The sequence below is a fragment of the Odontesthes bonariensis genome, chromosome 3, assembly GCF_027942865.1.
Source record: "Odontesthes bonariensis isolate fOdoBon6 chromosome 3, fOdoBon6.hap1, whole genome shotgun sequence".
In the NCBI taxonomy this organism is placed as follows: domain Eukaryota; kingdom Metazoa; phylum Chordata; class Actinopteri; order Atheriniformes; family Atherinopsidae; genus Odontesthes; species Odontesthes bonariensis.
In genome coordinates this window covers 22,654,755-22,676,002 of record NC_134508.1, presented here as the reverse complement: position 1 = coordinate 22,676,002, position 21,248 = coordinate 22,654,755, and the positions used below count along the sequence as shown (strand labels likewise).

Below are 21,248 nucleotides of genomic sequence, written 5' to 3'. Positions count from 1 at the left end.
TCATGTTTTCTGGAGTTTGTTTTTATTCGAGTTACAAAATATGAAGTGCCATCAGCAGACTCCCCAAGAGTCTGCCAACCTTCTTGTGTTACAAGTATTTACACCCAAAAATTAAGGATCCATCGAAATTTCCACACTGTGTTATGTCCCAGAGTTAAAGTCTCTTAAGTCTTCCAAGTTCCGTTGACGTTTAAATATTTAAAATATTTACAAAGTCCCGTATTCAAAAACTCCCAAAATCATACTGTAGCTTGTTCAATGCAAAGGCAGGTGCCAGAGGTGTGACTGCTTCAGTATTGTGAGAAAATGAGCAGAGTTGGTGGAATTAAAGAAGCGGCTAAATGAACATGGTCCTCAACAGGGTCTCCAAAGATTTACAAGTTAATTCTTCCTCCTCTAAAGAAAGCCAGAGTGAGGAAGCCTGTACATAATCGTTTTTAAAATTACAAGTTGAAATGTCTTCTCAGCCATTAAGGGTACAACGGCTGCTATGATCCTCCTGTGAAGAAATGAAGATGACAAAAGACAAATGTAGGAAACAGGCCATCCAGATAGGTCACTAAGTCTTATTCAGCAAACATCCTGATTTTTCTTTTTTTCTTCGAGCATCTCCGAACGCTAAAATAAAACTTCAATAAATAGAGATACAGCAGAGAAATGGTCGAGTAAGACTCATTCTGGTTTGTTCCATCCCTGAGTTCTTTTGAGAAGGACAATAATACCAGACAGGAGAAACAAGAAAAAAAAAAAAAAAACTGATGGGGGGGTGAAAAAAGCAAAAAGTGTTGATTGATAGGGTACATCCTACACATTCCCCATTGTGTCCTGGGGTGGGAAAAATATTATATTCCTCTGGTTTCCTGAGGCTCATCGGTGAGAACGTCTGTTGATAGGACGGGTCCCAGCAGTGACAGTTACACAGAGGTGATGACAATCATGAGGTGTGGCGAGATGCTGGAGATCCTGTTGAGAAGGTCGGGGGCGAGCTGCGACAAGTGGCTCTCTGAAAACTCGCAGGGCGGGAAGATCTGAAGCACATAAGCGGGCTGGAAAAACAAAAGCCAACATCAGTTGCACAAATGGCGTGCGTATGTCCGAGTGACATGAGGACTAAACAATGATTTCGAATCGAGGAGATGGCCTGCAAGCTTTCATACATATGAACTTCATCAGGTGATGCATTTCTTGTAACTGACATTTTTGCAGAGTTTGATTTATAATAATTTCTCAGTGTTTTGAGTCTGAATAAACTGCCACATGGGAGTTAATACTCAAACATTACAGGTTATTCTCAGCTCTCACAGTCTCACTGCTTGGTCTCTGGTCAACTAAACTACACTTGTAGGTGTTGTTTACGCATCCATCACTACAGGAGATTCCCCACTCACAATGTTTTCACAGCTGGAAGTAATCCAGAGTATCCTCTAGACTGCTCAGACACAGTGTGCAATGCAAAAAGGAAATCACAATATTTCATTTCCAGCACGTCTAGAAAAGTGGATGAAGCTCCCCGATGACCGTTAATGAGTCAACGTTGATATTACGTTTGAATACGTGTACGATATTTACAAGTAGGGGTGGGCGAAAAGATTCATGTACATATCGTGATTTTTTTTTAATGGGATGATTTAAAAAAAAAAAAAAAAAAAAAAAAAAAAAAAAAAAAAAAATTGATTTTTCTCCCCTGAATTTTTTTTTTTTTACCCTTGTCCTGTCCAGCATTATGGCAGCAGAATTGTAATCTGAATACCGTTTATGCTAAACACATTTGCTATGCCAAGGGAAGCTTTATCGATTATATTACATCATAGCCGTGTCCAGATAAACTTCATCAATTCATCACATTAAGTTATGTTAAAACTAGCCCACATTTGTTCTGTGTGGACATTTCAATTCATTTTGTAACTGTAAATTTTAAAAAAATGCCTCTTTTTGTCTCAGTTGAAATAAATGTCAGCTGCTGGACTGACTGACACAGACTGATGTGCATTGTTTATGGCAGGGGTGCAAACAGAGGTATGGTCAAAAAGGAGTGAGATTATGAAGCCCACGCCCCCGCAGGAATTATCATATAATTACATTTTGCCACCACCTCTGCCATCCAGGGCTCACCCTATTCACACAAAAATGTTCTTTATATGAAAATACACTGTCCCAGTTCCTTGGAAATTCTTAAAAGTAAAGAACACTGAGACAACGCTGGAAACATTTGGCATGTCCCCTTTTTTTCAATTTTTTTGAAAAAGTCTGACATTTTGAATATGACTCAATACACACAAGTTCCAAAATATCACACCATTAACAACCTCAGTTCACTCTCATAGACTTTTATATCACCACAACTTTCTTTAGCACACCGAGAAACAACAGAAAAATAGCCTCAGAGCAGCTAAAAAGACAAGTTTCTCACCGTTGCTCTCTGTATTTCAAATTACGCCGATATCGGAGCTTGTAGAGGCTCTACAGGTGACAGGTGAGTGTTAAGCTGGGCATACACTGTGCGATTTTTTCAATCGCAGTATTCAGCTGCTGCTCATACTGTACGAGTGAATCGCAAGGGTTAAAACGTCGCAGCTCACGATTCCTGTTCTTACACTGTACGATCCGATGGTCTGATGCGATCTGGCTGCTCACACTGCACGACACGTCGGACTCGGTCGCTGCCATGCTGTTCTGTTGTCTTTTTCTTCTTCTGTTGACATTTTTCTCTTCCGTACCTATGTGCGCGCATGCGTAGTGTGACAGGATGAGGTCAATCGGCTCGTGCAACTGCTTCATTTGTGCGAGAGCCTCACGAGGGGCGACCAGGATTTCAAACAAGTTTGATTTTCATCCGATCGATCGGGAGGTGGTCGGGAGGGCTTAATCGTTTGTTGTTACCCCATGTATACTACACGATGCGAGACGCACGATTGAGCCAAAACTCGGCCCGATCTCCAAAATAGTCGCACGAGTCAAAATCTTGTCGACATCGGGCCAAAAATCGCACAGTGCATGCCCAGCTTTAGCCTGTTAGACACAGAGCTAGCATTAGCATGGACGACGGTAAGCGTTAACAAGCCTTTATTTTGATAACTGACTCGTCTTACCGACGTACTTGTCTCCGGACTTCCAATCGGTATGTGCTCTGACTTTCTTTCAGTGTAACTCGGGATTTTTCTCCTTTTACTGTCCTTTTCACAAGTAGCTGCGCTTTACTTCTCTGGTTAAGGTCAGAAAATAACGTAAAAATCGTGCGCCTGCAGTTCACCTGGCTGTTGAGGCACTCCCCACGTGGGGTCATACGAACTGTGCGGTGCATTCAAATGCAACAGGAACATTAAACTTTACCGATGCAAACATAAAATAAATACTCTCCCGCTTCTTTTATTGGTCTCTATGTCAGTCCAGAGAGAGTCGGGGCTGAACTTTGATGAAATTATAATCAGACATTACAACCCCCCCCTTAAAAAAAAAAAACTCATCGGATCTGCACGATTCACACAAGTCCCCCAGACAGCTGTGAAAAAGGCGGCATCCGCCAAAAGGCGCGCCGTTTGCACCCCTGTTATGGGAACGACATTCATTCTGGGAGTGTATGATTCAACTTGTTTGTTTTTTTAAGGAGGAAGAAAATTGCAATTACTGATTATATCGAATCGCAATACTTGGAGAATCGCGAGTATCAAGAATCGTGATACAAATCGAATCGTGACCAAAGCATATCGTCCCACCCCTATTGACAAGTGATCAAACATGATAACAAAAAGGAGCATCAAGCAGCTGAGCTCATCAGCACACACACACTTGTACATATTAGTATTTGCTGCCGTTTTTATGTGCGTGCTCTCGCTAATCTCAATTCTCAGGATGTAGCTGGCAATGTCTGCAAGAAGTCTGGCACAAATGTTCTTCTGCATTCTCATATGCAGCACAGCAGAACATGGATGTAGAACTTGACAACAACCATGTGTGCAAATGGCTTAAGTTTTCCATATTTTAAGTAAATATCACATTTGAAGTTCTCTGTAAATTTCAGTGCTGCATAAAACATAGTTCAGGGACCTGATATGCTTTTTTAAATCGAAAACAAACTACTGAATCCTCACACATATGGTGTCATGTCTCACCTGATTGGAACCTGGGTTGGGGATATTGATGATACCGGCAGCCAACTTCGCCTGCAAGTAGTTGATGAACGCAGCCTTAAGAGCTTGAGTTTGGTTTAGGACATCGTCTTGATCACGTCCACAGGGCAGAGCGAGGAGAAGGCAGAAATCACTGTCCCCCTGCAGAGGCGAAAAAGGTTCATGTGGGCAAGACTGAATTTTATGGAACAGAGAACAATTTAGTTGGAGTAAGACAAAAATACACCTACTGTCATTCTTCTTGCTACACTCTCCAGCTGTGAAGCCTCCAGTCTCATTCTCTGGACTATCCTTAGTAGCGCACCTCCTTCTTGTAAAGGCAGGGATCGATGAGCCAGAGCTTTGTTGCCACAGACGAAATGCAACTGGACTGCAGCCGTGTCATTCTTCAGTGCCAGAAGGCCTTGCCACACAATAGGGTATTTCTGAATTAATGGCACAAAATAAAAAAAAAATAAAAAAAGAGTCAGACAAAGACAGCTCTTGTTCAGAACCAACAACACTGAACACAATTTAACACGACATGGTCTTTGTCTTACTGTGAGCAACTGCACCATATTAGCAGGCTGCGTCATCTTGGCATCGGGTTTGGCCTGGAGGTCTGCACCCTTCAGATTCAAGAGGCAGGAGCGGTTTTATTAGTATGAAGACACCAAACATTTATACAGTACACTGAGTTTTGCAGCAACCCCCACGTTAAAACATCTGTGGTCTGATATACAAAGGCTGTAAGAAATCCTAAAACTAACGCTTTTGAAGCCAACACTTTGCTGGACTGTTTTAACTGTTCTGACACTTATATTGTTTTCATATTCACAATAAATCGGTGAGTTAAGTGCAGTTAACTCACCATAGATTGAGTGACATTCAATGGTGGTTGGTTGTGTCCAACAGAAGCTTCTGGTACTTGAGAATGAATGCCTCTTGGGTTTGAGTACATTCCTGAATACTCCGGGAATGAACCACTAGGTCCTTGCTGCATTAGCTGAACTCTCTGAGGAGATGCCATTGCTGGTCCAGATTGCCTCATCCCCATCATTCCATCCTTAGGAAGAGGAGAGTGTGGCCTCTTTGCTTCTAACGACTTCGTTATATCCTTCTCAGACACACCTTTAGGCAAAAGATGTGGCGATATAGAAGAGGGCAGAGTTTCCTGAATGTGTCCAGAGTGAGGGTCTGTGGTCCCCCCCTGATGGTGCAAGAGCACACGCATATCTCTCTGTGCCATGTATGTTTCCAAGGGAACGTTCCTCAAAGGCCCACGGGGATCTGACTGCAGAGTGGCAGCTGGTCTTCCTGTTTGATGGAAGTGTCTGGATTCTTCCTGTTCCCCCTCATGGCTCCTTAAAGAGCCAGGGTTAACTTTGAGAACCTTGTCTCTGCCAGCCTGGGGTGAGGAAGGCCGCGGCTGCATGGGACCAGACCAGGGAGAGGCAAGAGGCTCACTATGCATCCCATAGTTCATCACTGAAAGAGGTGGAGTATTAACTCTAACGTCTCCTTGAACGAGATGTCCCACTGGAATTGACTGGGTTACACAGTGAGGAGACATGCGTCCTAAGCCTCCAGGCACGCTGTGAGGTGGCATGATAACGGATTGCTCTGGATGATGAACACTAGTAATATACTGTTGCATAGCAGGGTGGCCAGTTGATAACATAACAGGGATGCCCTTGGGTGACGAAGAGCCTATGGGCGAGGACACCTTAGTGAACGGAGAGTGTGGATGACCTGACTTGCGTGGGGATCGTGGTTCTTGTTTGATCCCACCGAGATGTGAAGGGGCTCTGTCGCCTGCTGATGTTACAAAACCCACATGGTTTCCAGGTGGAGAAGGCAAATGGGGGCTAATTGCAGGACTTACAGCCGATGTCCAAGATGGTTTGGCCCCATCTGAACCATGAGAATCAGAACTATCCATTTTCTTTTGCTTCAGTTGCATGTAATCTTGATGATAGCCCATTACTGGTTGGTTACCCTGGGTAAGACGCTTTACTACTCCTTGAGGTCCAGACTGATAATCCATTTTTTCCAAACCACTGCTTTCTTGTTTGATAGCAGATAGAGTCGACTGTGGTTTGCCGGGAAGTCCATGATCAGCCTGCGATGTTGGCCCCTTCTGAAGTCCTGACTGAGAATGACCATACATTTCCTGTTTAATCTGTGGCATGGAAACCAACTGCTGAGATTCCATGTCACCTGCTGTTGCTTGTGGGATTTGACTAATCTTGGCACTAATCCTTTGAGGTCCCTCGGTTTTCTGGCCCGAGTGACTCAATACTACGACTCCTTCAGATGTATTTACTCTCAGACCAGAGCAGGACCCAGCCCCAACAGAAGGACTCTCAACAATGAAGCGTGCAGCAGCGCCTCCTTCTTCACCGACAGATGACCCATGATATGATGCAGCATCATCTTTGTTGGATCTATAGGTTGGTTTGGGTAGAGCCATGTCCATGCAGGGATTTCCAAGGTTGACGTTCACCTTTTCCTCAGGCTCTGGAGGGTTGCAAACACGACTGATAACAGAGGTTGCTGTGGATGCAATAACGGAGATCACAGACTTTGTCTCAGGGGATGTTAACGAGGCCGGTGGTCGAACAACAGGTGGGACTGAATGAATTGGCATTTTATTGTCAGAGAGAGGCGACTTACTTTTCACAACAGCTGTGAGTGGAGAATTACTTTCAGATGGGTTCTGATCTCGAAGGTTGGGCAGATTACTAGCAACAGAACTACTACCTGGCAGTGAAATGCTTTTATGTTTCATAAGAATCTGTCTCAAATCACTTGTGCCATGCTCAATATCCATATTTTCAGAATCAGGGGGTAGAGGCTTGCTTTCCTTTGCCGCTAATGGCATGACAGCTGAAGGGCAAACACCCGTATCTTTGGGCTGATGTCGCCAGTCTGGTGGAGAAACAGCAACTCTACTAGGTTGAATGGGTCTGATATTTGGTCTGTTTGCTCGAGGAGACAGAGAAGGGGAAATGTAGTCGGGTGGCAGTTGTTGAGGCTTTGGGCATATTGGACTCTTTGACTGTGGATACACAGATTTAAGAGGTTGCATTTGCTCTTCCGAAGAGGACACCGACTCAGTGTTTATATCTGTAGTCTTGACAGCTGAAAGCTCAGATTCTGGCTTCCAAGTGGTGGTAGTAATAACTGTAGCAACTGCTGCTGATTGAGGTGTCTCAGACACAATCTTTACATCTGAAGCTGTGATGTCAGCCAAGGGTGTTGTCAGTTCATCGCTTAATGACTGCCCTTCCTTCAAATCCTTTCTCACTTGCTTTTGGGCTTTAGAGCGTTTAGGGGTTTTCGGTCTTCCTTTGGTGCCCTTTTTGGGGGTGTTTGAGAAGACAGGTTCCTCTTGTACAGCAGAAGATGTTGCATCAGGTTTCTCTCCTGTGACAGGCTGAGCAAGGTCTTGCACCCCGGGTTCAGAAACTACATCTGTACTTAGTGGAGGTGCTTGGGTAAGAGATGCAACCGCATCTTCTGCAGTTATTGAGTCAATAGCAGCCATTAGTTCGGTCTCGTTAGCAGGAAAAGGCGGCTTTTCTTCCTCTGTGTCACTTTTAATCTCTGCAGAGGGGACAGGTGGTATAGGTGGTACTGTTGGAAAACTGGGATCTGTAAGTTTGGCAATATTCTCCACTGCCTGCTCTAACTCGCGCTCCTGTGAAAATAAACTTTTTGAAGTTTCAAGTTCCATTTTTTCTTCATCAAGGCCTCCTTTGTTAGCACTAGAGCACTTTGAAACATGATCATTCGTGTCGCCAGATCTCATCTTTTTTGTTGTGTCATCTTGACTCGCAAGCTCTTCTTCACCTAACTGAAGAAGATCTTTAACCTCTGTGACATTTAGTCTGATTTTGAGGTTTTTGAGGACAGGAGACTTTGGAGTCCTCGTTGACTTGATTTTTCCTTTAACGATCCTATCTTTCTCTGAAGTGAGTTTCTCCTCAACAACGAAGGAATCTGCGTCTTTCCCATTGGATTTGCCCTCAGAAGTTTTTTCACGGAGACCATCTTTATCTTTGCCCAATTCTGTAGCTTCTTTGTCTTTCTCCTCTTTCTTTTGGTCAGTTTTTACTGATGGATCGTTACCTGAGCCTGATGGATCCACCGTAGCTAAAGTTTCTGCATCTGTTAGGTCAATTTCTAGGTCGTCATCAGCCGCCTCAGTTTTGTCCCCCTTTCTCGTTGATCCTGATCCAAGGGCTGATGACACCTGATTCGATGAACCCTTCACGAAGGGAGGGGATGTTTTCCCTTTAGATACTCTTGGTATTCGTTCACTACTTTCTAATTCATTTGAATCAGTGTCTTTGTTGTCCAGTTTGGGTTTATCTACTTTAGCAGTTGAACTCTCTTCACCTTTGTTGTGGTTTTTAGGGCGTCGACCTCGTTTTACTGTGGGGGTTAGAGCGAGTGGCTCCAGTTCACTACCTGGCTGCACTGCATCTTTGTCTGTAACTCGCTTTCGTGCTGAGCGAGGCGACTCGGTCATTTCTTTTCCAGTACGAACTGGTGCTTCGTCTTCAAGTGGGGTGGCGTACACAGATTTCACATTTCTTCGCCTAGCTCTGCCTAAAGGTATACTCTGCTCCAAGACATCAGGATCTGATCCATGAATAGGAGACTTACTTGTGGATTTTGATTCAGCTCTCGGGGATGAGCCACGTTTCAGCTTCTCTTTGTCAATGCGCTCACTCTTGCGTGTAGCTTGTTTCTCAGAAACGGAGGTAGACATGACAGAAGCTGGAGCAACTTGAGCTGGGGATTGTTTGCCCTTTTTAGTCTTAATTTCTTTTGTTTTATTCTCTCTCTGAGAGGAGACTAGCTCTTCATTTGTGTCACTATCGACAGGCATCTGCTCTTCACTAACTTGAAGTTTCTCTTCTTCTTCCATCTCTGCTGCTGTTTTATAAGTGGAATGGGTCTCTTTCTTGACTACATCCATACCCTCAACAAAGCTAGGTGGTATTGGACTACTGCCTCCTGGAACTTCAGATTTTATTACCTCAGGATCCAGCACTGGTACTGAAGTGCTGACACACCCTTCAAGAGAATCATGGCAGGATGCTTGTTCTGTGAATGGCGGTTTTATATCATCAGGAGTAGTATCCAGCTTCTCTTCAGATGGAGAAAATTTATTCAGTGAATAGTTAGGTTCAGGCGCTATTACAGGAGCAGGTTCAGGTGCTTCTACAGGAGCAGGTTCAGAGTAAAATTTTGCCTCTCTTGGTGGAGGGTGAATGGATACAAGTTCACTTTCTTTTATCTCTTCTTTTAAAGACACAGGGGAACTTACATCAGCGGCTGGATTTCGCAAAACACATTTCTCCTCTACTGGATGAAACTCCTTGATCACAGACTGGGTAACAGAATTCGGTGGGAGTCTGGGTTCAGGAATAACTTCTTCGGCAGGACTGATGGGTTTAATTTCGGCTTCTGTTGCAGCTTCTGCTGTGTCAGGAGACTGTAGAACTTGTTTTTCTTGATCAGGTGCTTTTTCCTCTTTATTCTCGTCTCTGACCATGGCATCTCCTTTTGTTTCCTGCAGGTGCTGAGTCTTACTCTTCTGTTGCTGTAGTTGTGTGAGCTCCAAAAAACGACTATGGAAAAGGACAACTGGTCCCGTTTCAAGTTCACCATCTGTCCCTTGCTGACCAGGTTGCTGGTTTTGCATATGCTCGAGTTCTTCATGTTTGCGTTCAAGGTGCTGCAGTCGTCTAGAATCCAGTTCGAAGACAGCACTATGAAGGAAGCGTGAGGCAAACAGTTCCCTGCGTTCATGCTCCTCTGGTTTAGGTTCTTCTTTCCTGTCATCAAGTTTGTCTTCTGATCCACTTCGTATTTTTTTCTTTTTCATGTACCAAGAAGGTGTAGGTTTTGGTGCCGATTCTACTTTTTCTGTATCTTTCCTATTGCGGAAACTTGCAAAGTGAGAATCATAATCTAAAAATGACCAGTTGTCTTCTCGGGAAGACGAGAGAGATTTTGCACGCTCTAGCAGAGCCTTTGTATCAGGTGTGATCGTCTGGTCAAGAGCAAAGGAGTAGAATTTGTTCCTCTCAAGGTGTGCTAGTTTGGAGTCTGAAAACTTGTCAACCCTTGGCCTTTCTGAATAAGGCATAGAAGTGGAGGGCACAGGGGAGTGGGGTTTGGTCTCCCTGTCCTCTTCAGAGTCCGATCGGACTTCCCCAGGCTCCAAGTCCTGCCAAATGCCATATTCCAAACACTTTTGATTGCGACTGTGAAGGTTTTTAGTTAAACTTCTAGAAAAGTTGGTTGGGTTGGACAACAGCTCTTGTTTAACTCTGCTCTCCCCCCTTTTTTGCTGCTCTTCCTCCACACAAAGTAAAGGAACGTTTGTCTTGTTTACCTGTGTGTTGACCAATAGCTCCAGTTCTGGGTGAATTTTATCATCATTTCTACTCAATTCTTTCTGAGAAGCATCAACAAAATCCTCATCTGCATGGTGAGAGAGGAGCTGGTGTCCTGGAGAGGGAGTGTTGTTCCAGTCAGGATCCTCACTTTTTTGTCTAAAGCTTCTATAGACACGCTCTCTCTTTATCCCAGATTCTGTGTCAAATTGGTCTATTTTTTTTAGTTTGTAAGATGGGAAATTATCCGTGACATCCTCAGGTGGTTTACCAACTTCATGCACAAGACTACGGTGTTCTAAGTCTTCCATTTCACTTCTTTGGGGACTTCCTGGTTTGTCATGTTTTGACTCGCGCTGTTGCTGCTGCTGGTGTAAACGTCTATTTTGCTCCATCTGCTTGCGGTAACTCTGAGAGAGGTCAATGTCAACGTGGTCTTCCTTGTTCTTGGCACTTTTATTTGTATCAGCATTCTGACTAAGTTTCGGCACGGCATGGTGGTCTTGTTCTCTTACGCTACTTTGATCTGAATTCCCATCTTGTGAGAACCTTCTGGACGACGTGCTCCCTGGATGTCGTTTCGACTCGGGTGGGTCCACAGATCCTTCCGTTTTTTCCTTTTGTCCTCTAAGGTCTTCTTGACCATTCTTTTGAGAGCCACTTTTGTCAGTTTTGAGTCTTGCATCCCTTCGCTGTGAATCTTTAGGTTTGTCAGTCTCCAATTCTTTCAAATATGTGGAATTGGCCCCAAAGTCAGAAGACTGATTACTATCCTCCTCATCGTGCTTGCTTCTCTTTTGACGAACAGTCCGTCCACTGAGATCGGCAAAGCGTCTTTTTCTTGCAGCAAGGCGATCCGACTCCACTAACGAATCTTTACCATCATTTCCAGTATCAGACTTGGCATGTTTTTTGAGTCGAGTTCTTCCATCCAACTCTGAATTATCACCTTTAGTTGGTTCAGATCTCTCGCCCTTTACAGAGTCCTGAACAGTAGCTGACGATGGATTTACAGTAAGAGCATCAACATCCCCTTTAGATTTCTGTCTGTCGTGAGAATCTTGGTCTGATCCCCTACCCCTTTCAGACCCTCCATCAAAACCAGTCTCAAGCTCAGTTTCCGTTAGTGGGTTGGATGGAGACAGACCCTTTACTTTCCTTGATTTAATCTTGTCGGCTTTATCTTTGTCACTTTTATCTTTTCGTTTTGCTCGTTTGGTTTTCTCAGTTCCTGCCACACGATCTGGTGGAATCCCCTTTTCACTCTTTGAGACATGCTCCAGTTGAGTCTTTTCAGATTTGTCGAAATGTGGCGGTGAAACAGAACTCACACTACCACTTCTCTCAGATGACTGGCTGTAAACTCTTCGTTCGGCATCTCTGGGAGCTCGCTCAGACGGTGAGGGTGATACTGCGGGAGTAATGGGTCGCCTTGGATGAGATGGGCTCCACCTGCTACGATCGGCTTCGAAGCGTTCCCGTTCCCTTTCTCGCTCCCTTTGTATATATGTGTATTTCCTGATGTCTTGCTCAAAGGGGTCTCTGTAGTCCCTGTAGTCTCTTGGATCTTCATGATAGCGTGGGTCAAAGGGATCCCCCTGAAAATGTTCCAGTTCAGGAAAACGTTCTCTGCTGCGTGCAGCATATTCTCTTCGAGCCTCCTCTGGATAAAGGCCAGGGGTTCGTATATTCTCATAGTAAGCCCTCTCTGCTGTAAAATCATGATAGGGAGTTCTACGATCCTCTCTGTAAAGTGAACGGAAGGGAAGAGAAAATTAAGAGATTTTGTTAAATCAAGTAATTGGGCACTTAAATTTTTTTTAAAGTACCTAAATGTTTTTAAAAGTGATGCTATTCTAAACATACATATAAAATGATGGTTAATTTCATAAGTTTAAAATGAAAATACAGTAGATTAATTAAAAACAATTGAATAGAATGAACAATATGATTACTTTACCTTCGTTCGGGTGGAATTTCATAAAAATCTCTAATGTCTTGACCAGATGCCTGCATAGAGCGGTAGAATGCCATCTGACTTTCTTGACTTGCAAAATCCACCTATCACAGATGATCAAACAAATGGATTAAACAACATACACACATCAAAAGTACCTCTTGACAATGAATCGAAACATCTTTTTTCTTTATTTTTTTTACCTTAATTTTATTGCCACCAATTTTCCAGCCTTTGGTCTCCCTTACAGCTGCCTGAGCAAAATCTGTGTTGTTGTACAAAATGAGGGCCATCCCCTTTAATCGATCAAACACAACCTGTAACAAGGACCAATCAGAAATCACATCTACAGTTATAACAAACATCACTCAATTCAGGAGCAGAAAATCCTAAGCCAGAAAGAAACAGAACGCCTTACTTTGACTACATGTCCATAGCGGCAGAAATGCCGAGTGAGGTATTGCTCCGTTATGTTTGCTGCCAAACCATCAAGCCAAACACAGGTTGTGGGCATACTCTTCCCAAAGCCAAGCTTCAAAGGGAAAAAGAACAACATGCATATTATAAATATATATCTACAGAACACTGTACAACACTTTGAAGAGACACATGTAAAAAATGGTTACGCCGTTTACTGAAAATACAGACTAAATACCTTTAGTCTGTTGCTCCCCAGGTACTCGCCATCCATCTTCTTTATGGCCTTACAAACACTGGCAATATCAGAATACTGAACAAAGGCATACTGGGGAACTCCATTTACTTTCTTGATGTCAATGTCCTTAACAGAAAAAAAAAAAAAAAAAAAAAACAATTAGGGGAAAAACATTTATCCTTAAATTTACAAATGTATTTTTAATACTACACACAACTTTATTGCAACTCACCACAATTTCTCCAAACCGTTGAAAAATGTCAAGCAGTTGCTGATAACTGGTGGTCTTCTCGAGGTTCCCTATAAACAGTGTCCTTGTGGCCTTTGGGTGGAACTCGTCGATGCGCCCATCCAAGGGTCTGAACTCATTTTCACTCTCCGTTTCTGAGGGAAGGGAGAGGTTTATCATTAAGAAAACTCACATGCTGGTCAAATTCAGATTCATCTTCTTCACCACCAGTATTCTAAGGCTTAGAAAATTACTCTTGTGGAATAATACATCTGCGCCAGAGCAGCGCATACATCACCACAAACGCTCCTCAGTTCATCTCTCATCACTTACCAGGACCGTTCCAGGCAGTGACCTCAATAAGCATGCCAAAGAACAGCTTTCCTTTGGAGACATTGAGGGCTTTCTCCTGATCCTCTTGCTGTCTGAAGAACACTAAACCATAGCGGTCCTCGGACGCTCCATGAATCTGCACTGAGGTCACCTTCCCATGTTTCTTGAATTCATGGAAGAGTCCATCTTTTAAACTTGTGTCTGCAGAGGGAAAGTAAATTAGTATGCTTCTAATGCCCAGTGTCCAACTGGCAATGAAAACAAACAAACCATTAAAGATAATGAGAATCTGAGAGGAACTGTTATACAAAAAATTTAATCCAACTTGTCAACCTGTCAAAAGATTAACAGACTTCCAGAGACCATGCAGCAGACTTCTGTTATAATCACGCTGTACTGGCCTTTAAGCAAAAATGATTTTCTGATTCTGTATTGTGAGGAAGGCATAATGCAGCCATGCAATTCTATTTTCCAGCAGCGGGTAATTAAACCTCATGGGCACAGTGGAAAATTCTTCAAAACTCCATACAAAAGGTAACAAACTACTTTAAAATGATCGTTATGTCTTTGCTTTTGTACAGAATCTAACATTTCCGAAGGGTGCTTCTGCTGTAATTACATAAGAAAACTGGCAAGAAGGCAAATATGGAACTAATAAAAGCAGAGTGACCACTTTAAAAAAAAGAGTCCAACAAAATCATCTTGAAAATCTAGACAAATGATCACAATCTGGATCAACATTTAATGGGTTATTCCTTACGAGTCAGGTAGGTAGTTTATGCTGACCAATACCAATTCGAAAATTAAAAAAGTGACACAGGATTGGACACAACATTGTATACAATGAGTAGCAGCGATCACTACAAGAGTAATGAAGGCTTAAGATGCCTTCTGGTAACCTCTAAAGCTCACAACATCAAGTTAATTTCATTACAGTAAATTAAGCTTTGCTTATCAAACTAAAAGTTTCCTTTTATTCCTGAATACAGTCATACTTTATTGACCATAAATAGAATCTTGATACAATTTATGTTGTAGCATGTATAAGATATACTGTATCTAATAATGTCCACTTTGTATACCTGTTAAGGCCTAAACAAGTGCTTTGGATACAACACAACATCTGTTCCTTTCAAACATAACTAATAGTCCTGAGAAGTACATTGTTTAGTTAATTCTTCAAAAGGCCGTCACACTTAACCAACCTGTTGAGCGCACTGGCAGATTTTGCACTTTAATTCCAAAGCTTCTACGTGGCTCCTCAGAATCAAGCACCATCGAAGACTGAGGTGGTGCGTGTGTAGCCGATGACTGAACAGAGCGCGCACGAGATCCATCACTTGAGCTGCTGTTTGAATCGCTGTCATTAAGAGAGCACAAATGAAACAAACAAAGAGAAAATGATCAGACATGTCAGTCTGAGTGAATAAAGTAAAGTCTTTTCCATGGATAAATACATTCACCCAGTGACTTTTTTTCTTGAACCGGGACAAAACAAAACGCCATACCTGCCGCTGCCAGTGCTGCTGGTGCTACTGACAGAGTCAGAACTTGAAGATCTGCTGTGAGATCGCGATCTTGGGCCTCTCCCAGGGGACAGGGGGGTCCTTTTAGGGGAATGAGGTGCTTTGGGGGTTTGTCCTGTGGTCCGTTGAGGGGAAGGGTGTCTTGATTGTGAGGAATGAGATGACCGGCTTCGACGGTGATGATAGGTTCGATCAACACGCCGCCCTCTGTCATCTCTGTACAAATCCCGTCGTGTTGAATTAGTAAGAGTGAACGGGTCTCGTATTCTAGAGTCAAAATGTGGGTCTGATGCATCAAAGCTTGCTCCAATAGTGCTGCTTCCTGGGCCAGTTGTGGCAAACACAGAGCGATCGCGGTAATAATCAGCGTTGTAGTGACGCTGTCTGTCGAAAGTTCCACTGCGGTCGTGGTGTCCGTATGGGCTGTGATCATATGCACGTTCACGGCTTTCAGAGCTACTGTGGATTAAAAACAGGGTAGAGATTTTTTTTTAAAAAGAAAGAAAAAGAAAGAAAAAAGTTAGATAATTTCATTCTTGACTGTGAAATGCAACACTATAAAAAAGCGTAAGCACAGCACAGAGGCAACAGTGCAACCAGATAAGATGTGGTTCTAAATACAGCCGAAGCAGTGACAGTGTTTTTAGAGTAGAAAGCACTCCTGTGTCGATTTCAACATGTCAGTATCAAAATCAATCATTGGTCCTTTTCCAAGATGTTAAATGAATGCTTTAAAACTTTTGTTGAGGAAAAAAAAAAAAATATGCCAAAACAAAAGTTTACACGAGTTTTTGCACGTACGCCAGAAATTTGTCCCAATTTGATAAATATGCACAATAATTTTGACTGTTCAAGACACACCTACTGACATTGTCACTGGTGCCATCTACACAAACAACTGTAAGAGTACATCTGTGGTGCAGCTGCTTCAAAATCTAAACTGAAACTCAAATTTTGTTCTTTAAGTGGCAAAACAAATGGATTAATGTTTTTAGTAAAATGTAAATTCAGAAACAGTCACATGGAACGAGGCTGATGTCAGACTTTTACAGTCACTGCAGTCTTCTTTGTGTCAATTTCTTTAATCCACCAAAACAAAAACAGTATTTCTCAATTCATCAAGGTGAGCTGATTTAATTGATGAATTGCTGCTTATAAGACAAATACCTAGATATATTATCCAAAACATTCAAGTGGACACTTCAATCAAGAATGTCTAAAGAATGGAAATTCAAAACGACATCACCAATGAATGTTTCACTTCATATCTGTGTATGTAATGCATAAATAATACTTAATATCTATGTAATTCTAAATAAAAAGAAAATATTACATAGTAAATAATAAACAAAGATTTTACACGAACACATTCGTGAAACTGACGTGTCCACTGTTGCATCGAACTGATCAACTTAAAAGCAGGGAAAAAATATATATATATAACACAAAATATCAATAGGGAAGTTTAAAGGAAATATGCACAGGGCAAAGCAATACCAACCTTTTAGGAAAGAAGTTACTGAAACTAATCCAAATAAAACCTAGGTGGTCAGAATGTGAGAGCCGAGGGGAAAAAAATCATTTGATCTAATTAGGGAAAAAAAGTTCTCCTGAACCGTATTTCACGTTATCTTCAAATACTCAGGACCAGGCCAGAATTGATGTATAATCCACAGTTAGGCTACTTAATTCTCTTCAAGGCATGAAAAAAAGGAAAAACAAAACAAACACAGAAATGGACTTAGAAAAGAATAGAAATGTAAAACTTCAATAAATAAATATGGTAAAAAGGGAAGAAAAAAAAAGATGATGAACTTCATGGTTTTCGGCACATTCCAGGTCGACTATGGAGTACACTGAAGTCTGGATGGAAAATATATATCCAATTGGATCAGTCTTGGTCGTAACAGCAGTATGAGGAGGAAGTAGCATGTCCCACAGGTTGAGCTTTAAGTTGGAAAAAAAACCAATTGATAAAATATCAAAAAAAGTATTCCACTCGTTAATTTCAAGTGTTTGAAATGAACACAAATGGAAAGGACTCTTAGAAACGCATTATAGCTCATAATATCCTCACGGACTCTTGGTTGGACTTAATTCCACAATCCTTGGATCCCATTTGGCTCATCTGCTGAAAGTCTTCTTCAATTTGTAGAAATACATCATGTTACCTTAAAAAAAAAAAAAAAAAAAAAAAAAAAAAGTGTCTTCTGTCTCCTCCAACTTACTTCAAAAGCTCTTTTTGTTCACTGAGATCTCACACTGCTATATCCACGCTTGAGTAATCCAAACGTATGGCAGCTACATCTGTCCACAGAAGGGTCAGTACATCCAACATGGGGTATTGTATTGCGTACATCCAGGAGGTTACAACCCAACGATGCATTCTTCGTGTGTCTTCATAGCCATCAATCCTAAAACAACAGTATCTCCAAACTTTGGTAGTTGGTTATTTAAATCCTGAGTGTTCTTACAAAGACTTCTTGGTATAGCTTCCATATTTGGGACAAAAGCTCATGATTTATAGTTTATGTCACTCTAAAATAACAGCGATAACCTGAGACTCATACTAAAGTCAGCCTTTCTTGTAATGTGCGACGATAGTAAAGTTCTTCCATCCATTTGGTCAACACTTTAATTCCAGAACGGACTTGTACACAGTAGAAAAAAAATGGTAAAAGTAGTCCAGACATCACTATTCCCATGGTGGTGGGGGGCAAAAAAAGTCTTCTGGGCACCCGCATCGATTCTTCTGAGTGAAAGTACATCCTTTGTAGTAGGGATTTACTTCCAGCTTCAAGTGACTCCAAGTAAGGTTAGATTCCATGTTGATATAAAAAATAAAAAAAACTTATCCAAAAGCTCCCCACGGTAGTTTCCCACAAAATAAATCCAAACTCACCAGGATATTCCTCACAGATGTAATATCCAAACCTTGAAATATAGTTACCTTAGCAAATGATAATAGTAGTTAATTTACTTAAATCCCACGGGCAAGCAAGTCACGTATGATGAAGAGTGAAGCAATCCCTAGATTACCTTTGTGTAACCCCTTGAGGCATCAAAGCCTGACGAATAACCCCACTATGTGTTTAGGTATTACACCTATCTGATACAAAGAGTGCCCTGGATTTGAGGGGGACGCCGTGTCCACTTACCCATCTATTCTCCGTTCATAACGTCCCTCTCTGGTGTGAAGAGAGACAGGTGGGCCAAACACTGGACCAACTGTTCCCCTAGAGAATCCTGTAACGTCTCGACTGCTCGAGGGGGAGCTGTCTTCAAGGCCCCGGACAGCACTAGGGACTGACCCAGGCTCATTGTAGTCAGTCCGAAGGTCTCTGTCTCCCATCTTGTTGACAGCATTGTGAGCCTTCTGTGCACTTTTAATATCCACAAAATCCACAAAGGCTGCAACACCCCCCTCTGACCCTCGCTTTCGCAGAACTTTAACACTCTCCACACGGCCGTACCTGAGAGGAAGTTACAATGAAAACAATGAGGAAATTACATATACACCAGCCAAGACTAGGGCATGGGCAACTATTACTCTATGTACCACAATCAAGAGCAGAGAGAGCAACGTTTAATCTAAGAAAAAAAAAAAGAAAGCACAAAGCAATGATTCACCTAAATCTTTACATTCACAGGTTACCATAACATTTACTTTTAAACCACAAAAACAGACCTGACCTGAGTGCAACTATTACGCAGGATTACACTTGGTGCTTTCAGTACTTTTGGGAAAACTAGGAGGTTTCTAAACAGACATTTCAGTGTATTAGATTAACCCTTTGGAACACATGACAATGTATATTTTTCAAGAACTACAACGAACATTATTCTCAAACAAGCCATAAACAGTCTGCTTGTATTAAAGCACAGCAAAATGTTCCAAAAACTGCACCGTTTGCTGTGTTGTGAAAGGGTTTGTTAACGAGTTACTCAGATGGCCTTTTAGATGGAAAAGGGTAACGATATACTGCAATATATGACTTGTCAGTATCAAAGCAGTAGATGACTTAAATTTTAACACCACCCTATTAAGTATATAACTTTAAGTGGCTTCAAGTACTAACCGACTTACAAAAGCTCAACAATTTGCTAACACTCAATCATAAGCTCAGTGAGCTCAGTAATTGGTATAAGATTTCAGCTTCTTCGAATTTCAGTAATTCAATGTGTGTACTAGATAAATAACACTGATTTTCACATGTTAGTTAAAACAACAAATGTCATCTTTTGGTCTCGATCTGTTGTATGTTTAACGTTGGCAGCCTTTTGGCTTGTACAGATCACGAAAACGTCTCGACTTCCCACAAAATGGTTGGTTGGGTGGTAGCTCGGTGGCTAGCAGACCCGGCTAATTGCCTCCTGACGTTAGCAAAAGTTAGCGAAAGAACATAAACCAACAACATATACATTTGAGTGGTTAAATCCCACGAATTTCTCCAAGGCAAACATTAATATGCTGCATTTGAGCAAATGCACTACTAGCTACACAACTTTAAACGATTATGTTTTATGTTACTGGTTATACTGAGCTATATTAGCATTGTTAGCAGGCTACTCTTCGCATCGAGCTAACGTTAGTGCAGCACCTAGCGCGCGCAGCCTCGCAAATATGGTCTCTATTGCGTAACCTACCGTTTAAAATGCTCCACAATTTTCTCCTCTCGAACATGTTCGGGTAAATTTCCCACCCAAAGGTGTCTGGTTTCCCGAACCATTTTGCGCTTTTCTTTCCCCCGTCAAACACATATGATCTCGCACGTTTCTAATCCCTGCCGGTCGGAGGTCCGCCTGAACAAAATGACCGACGGCTGATTCCGTGAATGTTCAAGGCCTGATAGCCTGCTGCCCGTTTAGCTTTAGCTTCTGCGTCCTCGAGCCAGGCGCGTGAACGCGCGCCAGCTTGGTTCCCTGGTGGATATGGGTGCGAGCTGCGCGGCCACTGCATTCCTGCGCAACGACGAGCACGCGATTTCATTATAACAATAATCAACAGAAGTTGGTCAGCAGAAACTGCAATAGTTGTAGTGGTAGTGTTGCAAGTTTTTATACTGTAATGTAATAATGCTCCATCAAAGGCAAAAGTACGTCATGATTAGGCTGTCTAAAAGTACAAAAAAGAGCACAAAAATGCAAACTTTTACAAAGTAGTTAGTAGTTTCAGTTAAAGAATCGCAGCCAATCTGTCATATTGATGGTTATCATTATTGAATGATGTATCTATTGACACCGGGACTATTTATAACTGTAGATTGGTCTATTGTTTTGCATTTTATTGACTGGTTTAACACGTACAAATGAGGCCCTGTGATGACCCTGGATCCCTGGATGGATGGTGATAATGTTAATATGCAAATACCTAAAGATTAAAGCGACAATATAGGCTCATTTGTACAGCGTAGCTTACTAAGAGAAATTACAGTTACATGAAAAAGAAAGTATTTTTTTCAGTAGGTTTCATGCATCAGCACATAATGATAGGAACACCTGGTCTTTAGCTGTAATACAAGCTCATATGAACAACAGAACATGACACCATTTCATTATTCATTAAAAGAATTAAGTCAAAATGCAGAAGTAGTGTTAAAAACTGAGCTGCTGCATGTGTGAGCAGCTGTGCGACGGCAGAAGTTTAGGCAGTTTGCTGGTCTGGAGCATTCAGGTGTGTGTTAACGGGATGTCGAGGGGAATAAACAGCAATTGTTGCTGCCCATCAATCTGAGAAGGCCTATGAGGCCAATTCCAAACAGTCTACAGTCCAACATTCTACTGTGAGGAAGTATAAAACATTCAAGAAACTTGTCAATCTTCCCAGGATTCCCAGCCATTTCCACCGCTGGTAAGACCAAATGATGTTAAGAAAAACTGCAAAAAAAAACAAGTTAATCTCAAACTCTACAAGTCTCATTCAGAAATGAAATATTAAAGGTCATGACAGTACAATTAGAAAAAAGACCGAACCAGTATGACTTTATGGCTTGTTTGGATGGGCTGTTTCAGAGAAAACCTCCTCT

At 42.0% G+C, this 21,248-nt stretch overlaps 1 protein-coding gene across 2 annotated transcripts; it reads right to left on the bottom strand.

Moving 5' to 3' along the window:
• Window positions 1–3: 3 nt before the first annotated feature.
• LOC142377188 (msx2-interacting protein) lies at window positions 4–20,116 on the bottom strand. Of its 2 annotated transcripts, none has more exons than XM_075461040.1 (15): window positions 19,870–20,116; window positions 18,381–18,695; window positions 15,205–15,681; window positions 14,902–15,056; window positions 13,697–13,897; window positions 13,367–13,518; window positions 13,135–13,260; window positions 12,898–13,011; window positions 12,683–12,796; window positions 12,483–12,583; window positions 4,978–12,268; window positions 4,667–4,735; window positions 4,358–4,552; window positions 4,110–4,268; window positions 4–1,046 (listed from the first exon to the last, which is right to left on the bottom strand). In XM_075461040.1, the coding sequence occupies exons 1-15, from the start codon at window positions 19,950–19,952 to the stop codon at window positions 915–917; spliced, it is 9,684 nt and encodes a 3,227-aa protein (XP_075317155.1). In that variant the 5' UTR covers window positions 19,953–20,116; the 3' UTR covers window positions 4–914. The 2 variants fall into 2 exon arrangements, with proteins under 2 accessions (XP_075317155.1, XP_075317156.1); XM_075461041.1 differs by having other exon boundaries at window positions 15,205–15,678.
• Window positions 20,117–21,248: the final 1,132 nt, after the last annotated feature.